General features: G+C 41.6%; 1 protein-coding gene across 1 annotated transcript in view; it reads right to left on the reverse strand.

Moving 5' to 3' along the window:
• Positions 1-15797, reverse strand: part of LOC142571530 (uncharacterized) — a 50734-nt gene that overhangs the window by 17699 nt on the left and 17238 nt on the right. The window contains exons 7-11 of the mRNA XM_075679962.1: positions 14252-14381; positions 13876-14022; positions 6458-6521; positions 4291-4400; positions 780-926 (exon numbers count right to left, since the gene is read on the reverse strand). Of these exons, the coding sequence (XP_075536077.1) occupies positions 780-926; positions 4291-4400; positions 6458-6521; positions 13876-14022; positions 14252-14381 (598 nt within the window). The remainder of the gene's footprint in view (positions 1-779; positions 927-4290; positions 4401-6457; positions 6522-13875; positions 14023-14251; positions 14382-15797) is intronic.

Raw genomic sequence — 15797 nt, forward strand, 5'->3', positions numbered from 1 at the left:
CTAAAACCATGCACCTGACCTTTAGCTGCTCAGTCTGTGGCCTGAGACCACAGACTGAGCACTACTAAGGGCCACAGATGCTGGTTTGAACAACCTTAAAATTAGGTTACTGGAAAATTTATATACTGATTAAACATATACACAGGTATGTACACACACAGAGCATATGCTTCCTTCAAAACTACCCAATAAAATCATATCACACACATATAGTGCTAGAGAAAATATTATCACGTGAGTCACTATGTGTTTTAGAATATTTCTGTATAGGTGACTGTTTTGTCAGCACGTGATTTTGGAAGAGAATCTTGCATAGGAGCCATATAATGATTATCTACTGCTCTATGAGCATGTGCGGTCACTATGTGACTCATTTTTTGCTAAGAGGAGTCACCTAATTTTAAAGGTATTTGCTTGGAGAAAAAAGTTTGAATCAACTAAAACCTGCTTGAATTAAATTACTTTATTTAAATACCCCGGAGACACACATGGCCAAGCAAAAGTTTTTAATGTTAGCTTAATTAATCAAAATTAAGAACTATTTCAGAATAAATGATCATGACTTGACAGATTTGGTGATTTCCAAAATGACTATTAAATTGCTGTCATCTGACTTTCTTTAGATTACTTACGAAAGATATTTGTAGTCTGGTTGGAAATGTTTGTTCTTCATTTAGAAAATGTGCATCCTTTAGGCATATATTTTACTCGCTAAGTCACTGTGCTGTCTTGCAAGCTCAAGTGGACAGCGTTCAGCAAGAAAAGCCGAAGTAGCACACCTTCGCCACACTGATTGTCTGCTGCTCCATGGCCTCATGAATGCTACCACGGTCATGCTCTCGAATGCTGTTGAACTCATCGATGCAACAGATACCTCCATCTGCCAGGACCAAAGCTCCAGCCTCCAGCTGCCATTCCCCACCATCCTGCATGGTTGACGCACAAGCTGTGTCATCATGACTCTTCAACACAAGCATGCTAAAGGCAAACGCAGTGGCTCATACTAGCAAACTAGATACACTTGCCATGTAAACTGATTCTGCTGCTGATAGGAGATATAAATAAATAAGACTTTGTCAAAATGTGAACCCGTATAAGGAAAATAACATGTACCCTTGGTTCCCATTTATGAACTCTGAACAAATAGTACTTTGTTGATGGGTGAAACTGGTATTTGCAAACTGTATGTAGATATCTTGATCAACTCAGAATATTATCTTGCAGTCCATCTATTCTCCCAATATTCTAGAAGATTGAAAAATGCATTCAGAAGTACCTAATGCAGTTGTTCTTATAAGGTTACCTATTACATTATCCCTTTCTTTAGATTCCTAAGAGCGAGTAATGAGAGCCAAATGAAGCTCTTTTGTCCAGTCCCTTTTAAATCAACATATGGGCTTTGTTGTTTCTAAATATTAAGTAAAAGCCTTTTAGGTTTGCTTCAAGCTATGTGAAACACCCAGAATAGCCATTGTTGGCGTTCTCCTCCGTGCTCCTGGGACAAAAGAACGACAACACAGTAGTGCAAACAATCACAAGGGCATTTATTGCACCTTTCATAGATCAATGCCTGCTAGCCGAGTGGCTATCCACAAAACATGCCGATGGGCGCGTGACAAATCTAGAAGTCCGACTCACCGCGACCGGACAGCGAGCGAATATGTTCGCCCCATGCTGGATCCCAACGCCTGGTCGTTCGCGCGTACGGTCACGCGAACGGTGGCACGTTCCAAGGCGGCCACGCGAGACAGTCTCGCAGAAGCATGGATTGGCGCACGCGCGGCACGCCACATCCGTACTGCTTGCTGTCCCGAACCCAAGAGGAAGCGCCTTTCGCTCCCGCACCCAAGTAACCCCGCTGGTAGCAGCGCAACACTCGCGCCATCTATCGCGCTGCGCTTCAACCACATCGACCGCCGCGGGCGTCACGCAGGCCACGCGGCGAAGCGGGATTGCAGGAGATTGGGGGAAAACAAGATATCTGGAGACGTGCGAGAGTCGCGCATCCCCACAACATCTAGGAAGTACATGTGCTACTTCTTTCATTACACATTGTTTTTCTTTAGTACCATTGTAGAACTATCACAAACAAGGTGGCATAGCTGGCACCTGGAGATACTTGTTGTGGACTGTTGATCCCCAAGACCCAACTGTCAATAAAAGCTGCTGCAGCTGTTGTAATCAGCTCTGTCGCAAGTTATTCAACAAGTGGTGCATACAAAAACCAAAGATATGATACTGGCTGCAGCTTATGGTGCAATATGCTACATCAGAAAGAAATAAAACATTTCATCAAGATGGATAAGCAGGGTAGAGTTGTGACTTTGGGGTGGAGGACGAGAGACGGACTCTTTCTGCAGACGAGGAAGAAACGAAAAATTTTTTACAATATTTACAGATAGTGGATGATAGCGTACATGTAGCTGTAAGAGCACATCAGACCGACTGGGCGGCTGGAGGCGACTCTCTCTTCACAATGGGCCTGTTCTCCCTTAAATCCCTTTGGCGACTCGTCGTCGGCAGGAACCAGGTAGGGCGGATGATATCACCCACATCGAATTCTTGATTCGTCGCGGAGATGGCTGGGTGCTTCTTGAAGTCCCCTCCTGTGTCGAATTCTTGATTCATTGCGGAGAAGTGGGAGCTCTCGTCGCCTCGATGATAGGCACGTAGTATGGCAGCTCCCGTCGCTTCGATGATAGGCATGTGGTATGGCACTACAGTAGTTGGCTGACATTCATCATGAGTATTTTTCTAGTATGAACCACATGGGAGCAATCTTGTGCACAACAGCAACAAGCGAGGTGATGGAGATGGGAGGGCAGGTGAGCACGAGATAACGGGATCAAGTGCGCAATGGGGGCTCGTTCCTGCTCCTTCTAAACCAGATAAAAAAGTAGGGTGCGCGCAGCTAAGCTTGCTCCAATTCAAGCTTGGCTCCCCGCACATCTTTCCTCGTCATTTTGATGGCATGTGACATCATGGTAGCTAGCAACACATTGAGTATTCGCTTCTGGTTTGGGTTTGTACGAAAAGTGGTTCATGGAAGTGAGAAATCTTGTTCGAAATAACCGTTCCATGGTTCTGGAGTTCGAATTTACAGGAGTTTCTCTCTATTCTAGTACATAAGACTTAGCCGGGTCCAACAAAGACATTCAAATTATCAATTAATTTGAATTAAGACATTTTAGATTATCAGTATTTCACTGTAATTACTTTTCAAGAGTATTTGCATTTCATTAAAAATGGACATAGGACCCTTAGGATGGGAACACTCACTGCAAATAGCACCCACACCTGCAATGCCATGCGAGATGCAATGTGCTAGGCAATTTTTGGGATACCAGATGGTCCCTTAGGCATACAATGATGCAATAGCCAGATTAGCCCACATAAACCTTGCCACAGCTTAATGAAATTATATACTATACAATGCCTAAAATATATTTCACAAACTTTTAGCTGTGTTTAATCGGACATTCCGGGACTTTCTTCAAAGATGGGAGCAAATACATTGAAGTTTATTCTTAGCTAAAAACAGGACGTCAGCTGTATATCTGGCACCAATGTGTTCCAATTTATGACCTGTCCTGTATTGATAAGAAGTCACTTCTAATCTGTAATTATGATCCTCTCTATCACTTCACACATTTCACATGACATTTTTCTGATGCTTAACTTCATTCAAGAATTGAAATGTGTCAAGCGAAACCTGATATCTGGTGACATAATCTAATATTTTGGCTGCTTCTGTCTATCAACTGTATTTCTACATCTATAAAATAATACTCACATTGTTGTTGCTACAAGTTTTCCTTGACTGTCAGAAATAGTAACAGCCAGAAGCACTCTCTTCAAATGACAACTACAAACAACTGTGCCTTTCAGCCAGTGCTTGTACTGCTTTAATAAGTGCACAAACAGATGCATACAAATAATGCAACAAGCGGTTACATTGCATTTTGAAGAAACAGAACATTGAGTACTGGCTGTTGGATTTATAGTAGCAGACACATGATAACCAGTGCCAGTCTTCAGTTGTAATGGCAGACAAATTAACACTTACCTCCAGTCACTCACAGTACAAGTCACAAGAATCGAGTAACAACTAGAAAATATTTGTATGTACAAGAATTGTAAACCAGGCAAGTTGGTTTTGTTGCATCCTAGGGAACTAGTGCACAGACAACACAGACAGTTGCGAGTCCAGTGAAATGTTGTGTCTTCTTTCTCGGTCTGCATTGCGTATGAATTGGTTCCATACAATGGAACAAATTGCTGCCAACTCACCTTGATTGCAGCTGCAGTAAGGCCAGCGCTAGTGCTGCCAATTCCTGTTGTCAAGACCGAACGAGCACTCATCTTGGCTGCATATTTCAGGAACTGAGACTTGGCTGTTCCTGTTCACGTAAATAAAGATGCTTCCATAAGAGCAGGTAAAAAGCAAAGCTATACATAATTAAACTCGGAGAGATAATTGTGCAGATGTCTTTAACACTGAGCCACGGTGCACAGAGTTGTCACGTCTGGACCTAGCTAAGTTAAGAAAACATGGTAGCTGACACACCACATTCCCAACTCATTCCACTGTTGTACTCGAGCATGAGCAGAACCTATTACACTGAAGCGCACATAGAACTTTCTGTTTATAAGGAATGACCTACATTCAAAACTTCAACATTTTTTCACAATGACTGCACAGAATTTATAGGTGCGAAAGGCACTGGAGCATGCAAATGTACAGCGTCGTTGGATACAGAAACCTTAGCAACGAATGACAGCATTGTCCAGTCAGAGGGACTTGGCAGAACACAAAATAAGCGATTGTCACTCAAGGTCAGAAATACAAGATTAGATCACTTTTATGCACTTTTTGATGTTATGGACGCTTACCATTTGCATTCAGCAAGGTGACAAAGTAGTACTGATAGTAAGGAGTGATTGGTCATAATGTCTAAAGAAGCTTTATCAATATATATCATGCTTCAAGCATTATTATAATAAGCACAAATGGTGACAGAGACTTCAAATAGTTACAGGAAATGGTAGGTAATTTTGCAAGCAAAATTGTGGGCTCTCTGCAGGTTTATGAGAACCCTGTTTCATGACAGGGAAGGCTTATTTACTGGTATGTCAGAAGCCACATGCCAACTGAACAACAGATAAAATTGTTTATTATATTAGAGAACATGTTTATTTATCAGTTTAGTTTTTTTATACCTTTCTCCCCTGAAGCCACTGATAATTTCATGCATGAAAGTCGGGGATGCAACACAGCATTCACCACATTAAAAAAATTGCAGCAGAACCCATCTCACAATGACTGTCAAAGGTAATGCATTAGTATTGAATCAATATAGCAACGTATCGTATTGCCACCGTCAAAACGAGTTATGTAAGAGGCACGTACTGCAGCAGGACTCCTCTTTCATACTTCCCTACATATACTCAGTGCCATCTAGTGCTGCCACCGCAAAACCTGCATGTGGCCTCCAAAATGCAGGGCACACCGGTGTGTGTGAATGCTGGAAAATGTGCCATGCAGCAACCACGCTCCTCTGTCATGCTTCCTTTTGGACACACTGCACCATTTAGTGGCCTCTGAGATGGGAGGCATAGTGCGCCAGTGCCTGCAGACACTGAGAATTGCTCTCTCGCTTGTCACACACACAGTGGCACATCCTCAGTGACCCAACTTAGTGAGAGGTTCACAGAAGAGTGGCACATTCATAGTGCATTTATGCACATTCATAGTGCATTCATGGCACAGCTCACTAAAGCGTTGGCGTGAAGGGCATTCACTGAAAAGTGGCACATACAACCAGTGCATTTTGTGGCACAGCCTGCTTATGTGTCAGCTTGCTGTTCTTGAGGAACCCTTGTGACAAAACCAGTTACCCAAGTTCGCATCAAAGAGGTCCACTGGAGACCGGCACTGACCTAGTGAAGCATACCCAGAGCTGCAAGTTGGCATCAAAGAGTTTCTTCAAACAGCAGTACCTACCCAGTCCCGTGTCTACAGTACTGCAAGCTGGTGTCAAAGAGTTTCTTTGAACACGGTACCGACCCACTCCCACATCTGCAGTGACCCATGTTGGCATGAAACGGGTTAGTTCAAGAGTGGAACATATGTACGCATTGCCACATATTGAGTGACCCAAGTTGCTTCAATGGTTGGCTTCGAACCCCAATACTTCAGCACAGCAGCTCGATGTGCTACCCATTCAATGACAAACTACCCAGTGACGTACCCACATACCCAAGTATGTGGGAAAATGGTTAGATACAAATAAACATACCTAGACACAAAGATAGAAACATAGATACATAGCCCGCGAAAAGTGCCTCAGGTATCTTAAGCTAATGCATTAAAAAGCATTGCAGGACCCTTTTTAGGAGCACAACAAAAATAGTAACCCAGGGCTTGGTAGTTGTACATAATAGCTGCAAAACTCACCTGGATCTCCGACAAGGAGCAAATGGGATTCGCCACGAATTCGAGTGCCACTTGTATCACAATGCTGGAAGTTAAAATAGTTTCCAAGCTTTAAAGGTGCAATATAGAAATAACATGAGTAATTGGCAAGAATTTTTTACCACTTGAAGATTTAGGAAGAATAAATGCCAATCAATATTTTGGTAGAACTGGGATTCAAACACAGAATCCTTCCTGTTTTCTAATTACATCTGATTTAAAATAGTATCTGGCTTGGGATTACAGGATTCCAGGCCATGTACTATAACCATTCGGCTATCATCACACTAGCACCAGCATGAATTCACATTGGTCACTGCTGTTTGTGAAAGAGCATGTGTTTGTTGTCAGATGAAAGAAGAGGCATGTATAAGTCTTGAAGGAAAAGTTAAAGAAAAGTGTTGATATTATTTACAAAAAAAGAAGAGGTTGCGATTCCAGTAGCCGTGTGATTGTAATTAGTTTCTTGTGAAAAATTTGCGATGTCCACTGTGCAAGCTTCTACTGCCCCTGTTGAAGAAAAGTATGTGCGCAAATGTTTTGTCTGTGGGCAATTAGAAATTATGGCATTCCACAAGTGCAACATCAAATGGCAATTGATCCTAACACAAGGCCAAATTCCTCCATGTCCACTTTTAGTGTAGATATTACTGCAACAATTAGTCAGAGGCACTGTTTTCATACATACTTTGTGAAGATTCATGATCACTTTTACAGCCACTTTCACATGAGCCTTTCACACATTTCAACTCTGCCTTGTGTGTGACCTTTTACTATAACTGTGCAGGAATAATCTTTAGGGCCCAACAGACTTTCTGAGGTGATATGCCCAATAACCACTGGTGTGCTGTGTTGCTCACCAGTTCCTTATATCTTATAGCCGTGCCCCGTGCTGAGCTGCTGTTGTCCTTATACGTCAAACATCTATTTTTGCCTAGCAAGTCATTCATCACATATTTGAGGCTTTAGGCGGAGACATTAAGGGGCTCTGAAACACATTTTGAGCATTTTAGATAAACATCTTAGTCACTAGGCAATGAAGTCATTATCATCTGGGCCTAATGGTATTTCTGTACTCATAGCCTACCTGCTGCAGCAACAACTCGATTTATGCGAGTTCGTTCATTTTGAATATATATATACAAGCAGCGTGATTGGACGAGAATGAAAACATACACAGCGGCACTAATATTATTGTGTATGTTTTTGTCCTCATCCCCTCATGCTGCATTATATCTTCAACCACCTTCTCTTTCATTTCACCTCCTACAATCCCCTGCCCCTTTTTGTGTTCATTCAGATACACCTTTATGACAGGCATCAGCTGGCTTTCTATACATGTCACAACTAAGCAGTGCCTCCGGCAGAAGCAAAAGTGGAGAAGTATCATAACTGATGGAGCGTCGTGCTATCTGGTGGTGAAGTATACTGCTGTGCCAGTGCTATGGCCTTCAAGATCTATGCTTCTGCTAGAAGCACTGCTTTAGTGTGACTTTTACCCCCAGTGGCCATTGCTTTTGTGAGTATGCAAAAATATAGATGAAACTTGGTAGGCAATTCAGGAAGCTAAAACAAAGAGCAGATGGTCTTCTGAACAAAGCTTTAGGCTCCTTGCTGCAAGTTGATGAATAAAGTTAGGCTCAAATGCTCATGACAGAATTATGTAGCGACTAACCTAGTTTATTTACTGTGTATTGTATTGTATTTGTTTTGTAGCTTTGTATTTAAGTTTGAAATAGGAGAAAAACTTCGGCAGGTTGTATGTCAGGGACGCATCCACAGTGGGGTACCTGAAACATTTCGAGGGTGTGTGGACACTAGGGTACAGAAATGACACAACCAAATAAATATTACATTTATTCAAGCATTATAAAGCTTACATGCTTAACTTATGTTATAGGTAGCGGGGCTTTTATGGTCAAATTTTTCAGTCGTGCTCACTCCCTATTTATAGTGGTCTCATTTGTTTTTCGGAGAGTGTTTGGGTACTAGGGTATATAAATGACCCCCTTACTGATGGCACACACAAATTCCCTGTAGATGGTTGGGGCTCCTCCATTTGCCTTAATTTCCTGCACCTGCGCTCTCTAAAGAGATGGACAAGTTCCATCGTAGACAAAGAGGGTTGGATATCCATCTGCTTTGCTGCCCAAGTCTCTTCACACCACTTCTGGACTCTACACATTGGATGCAGGGGGTCCCTACCTGAGCAATCATTAAATTTCTGCAACAAATTGCACACTTGTAGGCCTTATAACGCCTGATGAGCACCAGTTTGAGATTGATAGATTATACCTACTAAGGCACAGTGAGCTCTCTCAAATGCGACCATTCCTCTTTGGATGGACAGATGTACTGTCGAGCTATGCCTCTCCGAACGCCGTATGCAAGGCTAAATATAGGTCCAGCTGTGTCAGGGGTGGCACAACAACGGTGATATCTGTGCACACGACCCATGCAAGACTTAGTAATGGCTTCTTTCCTTTAGACAATGATACCAAAGCAAGGCGTGTGCATAGTACTGTTGCAAAGGTATAAGTGATAACAATAACACGTTTTTGTTACATGCGGTTTTAGCAAGTGACCACCCCTGATTGGTTTTAAAGATGTTTCACATCAAAATCCTACAGCATGATTTAGAATGAAATGCAAGGTGCCTTCTCTGGCTGGTAACTACATAAAACAAACTCATGTTATAGACTGTATTTACTCACATATCTACAACAGCCATCACTGGGATTCGAACTGATGTTAATCAAGCAGTGCTGATTAGGGAGTTGGGCATGCTAACCACAATGCTATCTGTCAACAAAAATGCTGGGCAATTATTTCAAGGTTTTGCACTTCACACAGACTCAGGGCAGCGCTAATGCCTGTGCATGTATTTCGGAGGCCAAACAAGCAATACTGTAGCGGACGAGGATGACAGTATGTGTATCACATAGAAATTGTTCTTGAAAAGATGGCAGTGTGTTGACATTAAATCCTTCATTGTCATGCTCATGAAAAGAGCGTCAGTGACACAAAGAAGGCATGCGGCACATACCCACAATAGAGTTTGCACCAAGAATCAGGCGGCTGGTGGGAGACAATGAAAAATGCCTTGATGGCATCAATGCCAACGACGACATCGCAGCAATAATGCAACATAGTTTAAACAGTAGCTCACAGGATCGACAACCACAAAGTGCCCAGCGCGGCCAATGTACAGGGGGAAAGAAATTGCTGAAATCTTGTAGGCAATGCAACATTTCGTTTACGACATCAGTTGTAAATGTTCTGGCCTCAGAATTGATTAACCTCTCGGCAGAGGTTTCAAAATAACTCTTGGGGTTCGAAAAGCTAGAAGTCTAACACATAACTTCAACAATGCCACTTAAACACCGATTTACACAAATTTGAGAGATGGCATAAGGAAACTTCACATTTAGAGGTCTTCTTATATGCCACGCTGCCAAAATGTCGGCCAGGTAGGTGCTTGAACGTTGTCCTAATTAATTAAAAGGTCCCTGAAATGGTTTGGACAAATTTTGTAGATGCGTAGGGTACAGCACCAGTAAAACAATAGCCCTAGAGCTGAAGTGAAGTGTCTAAGGACGCTTCATTTAGATGCGTCTATGGATGCTGAAAGCTACAGATGATTACAAATTACTCTCCTCCCTAAACATGATTTGTCTCCTCAACTTGTTTGCCAAATAAATTGGGCTAAGCTGCACCTTTACAGGCTCTGCATCGTAATGCGATATCATGTCATCTACTTCCGGTTGTCTTGGAGCCTCTCCGACCTCTCCGCTCGCCGCCTGGCCACCGATACCCCACGAGAGCTATCCAAGCGCTGTGCATTGCGATGTTGTGTCGCAGTGCCAAGCACATCTAGTATTCTGGTAATCATAGGCAAGCTGGGCATTTTTACAGGTGGACGGAGGCGTAAATTAAGGCCCTCCATACTACTACCGATGTTATAAAGGTGCTTTAGTGCAAACGTGAGTGGTTTGAGCAGCCTGAGTGGCCTGCACGGTGCAGCCACCTGGTGGTGCAGAGGCTCACAAGCCAAACACAGAGCTACTACTGCTCTAACCTAATGTGAAACATTTTCAACGTTCAAAAAGACAATGTGTCCATGATTATGTTCCTGCCAAAAATTTACCCCAGTAACAAAGTAGAATAGACTTGAAAGAGCATAGGTTAGGGCGTATTGGTATTCCATAACTGAAGTTTTTTAGCGCACGAAAAGGGACGCAAGACAGTGGCAGACAGTGCTGTGTCCGCGTCTTGCCACATTGTCTCGCATCCCTTTTCGTGCGCCAAAAATCCTAAGTTATAGAATAGTTTTGATTACTGCTGTAATAGCTCTGTGTGTTTGTCTGGGTGAGCTCCATGCCACTAGGTGGTTGTACCATGCAGACCATTCATGTTTGCACCTCCACTCATCCAGTAAAACGCCCAGTCTGCTTGCGCTTGCGTTTACCCAAATACCGGACACGCTAAAACTCCCTGTCATAGTAGTAATCCTCTGACATGAAGTGACAACTGCAAGCACGTAGATCCTGCCACCAATCGGATACTGGCACATCGATGTGCTGCAGTCACTCCGCTCATCTGCTACCTTGCAGTGGGACATGATGTTTTACCTTGGCATATCGCCAATTGCTACGTTTGCAGCCCATAACGCAACAAGGGCAAGCCGCGGTGCTTGCAAAAAGAATGCTTCAGATTAACACTGACCGCACAGCTCACATCAACATGGAGCACGTTGTAACACAAGCAGACAACACTTGCTGTGTGTCAGAAGTGCTTGAGTGTAGTGATAAATTGTTGTTGTATATTTTCTTTCTTGTTAATTGTTACATATATATATATATATATATATATATATATATATATATATATATATATATATATATATATATATATATATATATATATATATATATATATATATATATACACATATATATATATATATATAGAAATAAATTTACCAACATTCCAACTATTATGAACAACATTTGTTCACCATAAAGCTGGAAAAATTATTGATGATGTGACTTAGGTAGCCAATTGGATAGATTGCCCCATTGACATCAGATGCACAACATGCGTCAATTGGAGTGGGGTGGCTGTAAACTAAAGGGAGCGGTATCGCTGCAATCAGTAGCGTTGTACATTTTTAAAACCTTATAATTAATTACATGCTTCAAGGTGAGTGCTTAAATGTGTCACTTAATGATCGGAAGGACCTGCCATAACGACTCAGTATGTTTGTACAAGATCACCAAAATCATTTCAGGGTCCCTTAAGCAAACAGAAAATATGACTGTTTTACAGAAGTTCTCTAAAATTATTACACTGACCACAACACAACCTCTCCATAATAACACACAATAGAAGCAAAAATAAACATGATGCAACAAAATTGTCTGAATGAATTGTCTGAATATTGAAATAGTAAAATGTTACCGCCCTTAACAAGAAATGTAACATAAGCCTTCGGCCAAGCTGCTGAAAACAGAAGGCATAAAGCTACAGATTTCAACTAAGTAAATCTAAACTATTTAGACATGGGGAGTCTGAGTGTGGTAAAGTCTGTCCATGCACATATTTTGGACTCCAGAGCATGCACTACTATAAAGAAGTTGCATACACTCCTAGGGAGATAAAGTCGCCACTTATTTATCTAATCTACACTTTTCCTTCTGTAATATCATCGAACTTATATTTACCGTTTAAATACTAAACATCACTAAATGTTTTGTATTCTTACTTTAAATTATTTATTTTTATGCAATTGCATGCCTCCCCGACAACCAACCACCCTACAGCTACTAGTTTCTTGGCCAGTTAAATAAATTAAATTCTGGGCTCTTACATGCCAAAACCACAACATGGTTATGACGCATGCTGTACTGGGAGACTCGAGATTACTTTTGACCACCTAGGTTTCTTTAACGTGCATTTAATGCATGGTGCACAGGTGTTTTTACATTTCGCCCCCATCAAAATGTGGCCTCCAGGGCCGGAATTTGATCCCATGCCTTCGGACTTAGCAGTGCAACACCAAAGCCACTACGCCACCATGGTGGGCATCTTATCCAGTTCCCCGTAGTGAGTGAGCACAATTATTTGAGGAAGAAGCAGGCAAACAAAAATAAGATGGTAGTGTTTATAGTAGTGGGAGAATGCTGCTGTCACAGCAAATGAGCTCAGAGCCAAGGTAATCCGTGCAGTTTGCTTCTTTTTAGTGACCAAATAGGAAGGGTAGTTAAGTATATGAATGCATTCATTATGCAAATAGACATGGTATGCACATATACAGTATATATTTCTTGAAGTGCCACTTCAAGCATGCAGAGCAACCGAAAGCTGAAAACAATGTTTTATTTAGATTACAGTTTTATTTAAGGGCAATGTATCCTGGCAACACCAACTGGTCAACATAGGGATCATGAAGCTTAGGCTAGGAATAGGGTGTTCTTTTTTTTTTGCGCTTTCCAAAACTGTCTTTTCCTTAATGTATTTCTTACACATTTGTTTATATGAGGCATAAAATGAGAAAATGCTAGACTTCTGTACATTTTCTGATGTGCTAAGTTCTAGCATAGTAGCTGCAAACATCTTTATTTGATACATTTCTAAAGAAAAACCTAAATCAACTTGAATTATGCTTGAACAAACCTCAGGAAAGCATTTACTCCAGTGAGAGTTAAAAAGGAAAAGTTGGTTAAAGTATCAAGCAAATGATAACTACAAGTATGCAAAACAGTGGGCGCAAACTTTTAATACTGACCAAACTTCAAAAATTGAAAAGCGCACGGGAAATGAAAATCCGTGTAAAAAACAAAAGTCCTTTTCATCTCCTGACACGTCTCATCTATGAGGCTTTAGTTCTTCACGAAAGTGAAATATGTATTAGGTGATGACTACAACAAGAAAAGGCAGGCACTTACCAAGCACAGTATGTTGAGCCACGGGCACTTTATTACCAATACTTTTTTGCAATATTCAAGTTAATAATTTGCGTTGAAACTTTCACACTAATGATAATCTGGCATAATCCTGAAAACCAAAACTCTGAAATTAAGCCTTTTTCATAAGAATGCAACATTTCTTACTAATATTTCTTCCCAACAATTTTCTGTTTAAGGTACCCGCATGGTCACAATAATGTAATAAACTTGAAATTTTTTTTTACTTCCTACAAACGAGACTAACAGATTGGGTTAGCCGGTATTCCATTATGTTATGGATGCCTAGCTCAAAGCAGTGGCAACAGTACAACATTGTGCAGGCACGAGCCCACAAAGCCAAAGCGGTTGAAGAAATAATCAGTGACATCACATGCTGAAAAAGAAAGTGTTTGGAAAATGTGTTCCAAAATCAAGACATAAAATGTTACCCACACGAACACCTCCAGCCAGAACCAGTGCCACAGCCAGCTTGACAAGGTATAGGCCATACACTTGAGGACATACACTGGCTAGGATGAGGTCTCTTCCAATGAGCGGACAATCCCTGTGCTCGTCCCAGAATTCTTTGAACTCTTTCTTCTGCACAAAACAGAACAGCATGCTATGTAGCAGAGCCCTCTTATAACAAACCTGGCTTTAGGTGGGACTTGTTTACCAAATCAAAGTTTCTACAAAAAAATAATCAGTTGATTCATGAGAATTCATGGAGAATTCATGGAGAATTTATGGAGAGACTTTACCAGAAGAAGAGACTGAAGCATCACATCAGGTCACCCCCTTTACGTGAGCTCTGTCGAGCTGCACTTACCACTTCTGCAGTGACGTCCTGTGAAGCATACTGTTCCTCGGCAACTTCCACATTGTGCGCATGAAAGACAAAGTTGACGTCAGGGCGCTGCCCACGGATGAACTTGTGCTGGCGTGCAGAGAGAATGCCACTGCGCAAATGAGATTCACTCAAGTTGTGACACCTTCAGGTGCAGAATAATTTATCTGTAGAAAATTCAGCATATGAATGTTTCTTGTATCTTCAACATCATTAAGTATTAATGTACAGCAGCATACCTAATTAACAATTACAGTTTTTGCGCATGCTTCGTCACGTGCACAGTTTTCAACTCTCCGGGCTCCAGATTTCAACTCTCAGAAATGCATAAAATGCATTTGACTATTTTGATTGTGATGTGCTTGGAAAATGCCGTGCCACTTGAGGAATTGGCCTGATGTTGTGAATTGTCTCCGCAAAACAAAATAAGAAGAACTTTGCAAGTTATCAGGCTTGTGAGAGGCAGATTCACCTGAACGCTGCATTTTCAGTTGCCATGTTAGGCATGAAAACATTCACTTGTTCGTCATTATTCCTGGCTGGGTCCTTTTCTCAACAGATGCAAATCATTACTCTTAAAAAAAAAATAAACAGACAGAACTCTCTACATGACCACGCACTGGTACAGTGAACGAACAGACATTTATGTGGCAACTATTCTCTCTAGCATACTTTACACATACTATAATCAATTATGCAGATTCAATCAGAAGTGTGTTTAGACATATGTGCAACACATTTTAACTCTTTCCTTACTGGGCCAAGAAATATTCATAATTTTGATTGACATCTTTTTGACACACTGTCAAATGTTGCCGTCGAAATGCCCCCACAAGCGACTCTATGTACCATGTGAAATGAAGGCTGCACTTCTGCACTTCTGAACTTATGGCTACATTTGGCCATTTTCAGTACATTGGGAAGTTTTGAAAAATAAAACTTCAACAGGAGGTATTGTTGAAACTGGCCTCCACTACAGTCGACTCTCGTTACAATGGACCCTGATGATCTAACAAAAAAGGTCCGTTTTATCCGAAGTCCGTAATATCCGAAATACCTCACTTCCGAAACTTTCGTTGCAATGTCTAACAGCTTTATTGCAAAGAGTGAGTTACGAAGATCCAAAGTAAAAAAAACAAAGAAGTTGCAATTTTGCATGAAAGGCGAAGCATCGATTGCAAACGATTTTGATGATTTTGTACAAACGTACTGAATCATTAGAGTAGGCCCTTTTGATCATTAATTGACGTGTCTAAGTGCTCTGCATCGGAGTGGAGTGACTGCAGCGCATCGGGCTGTCGCTATCCGATCGGCACCAGGATTTGCATGTTCGCAGCCATCATTTTACACCGCAAGAACACTACCACAACAGAATTTCGCAAGTCCAGTATTTGGATAAACATAAGTGCAAGGGGACCAGGCCTTACCATTTGACCGTGCCGGGTGAGCATAAGCGCAAACGTGAGTGGTCTGCACAGTGCAGCCACCTGCTGGAACAGAGCTCAACTAAACACAGTAGCAGTAACGA

The sequence above is a fragment of the Dermacentor variabilis genome, chromosome 2 (genome assembly GCF_050947875.1).
Source record: "Dermacentor variabilis isolate Ectoservices chromosome 2, ASM5094787v1, whole genome shotgun sequence".
Taxonomy (NCBI): Eukaryota; Metazoa; Arthropoda; class Arachnida; order Ixodida; family Ixodidae; genus Dermacentor; species Dermacentor variabilis.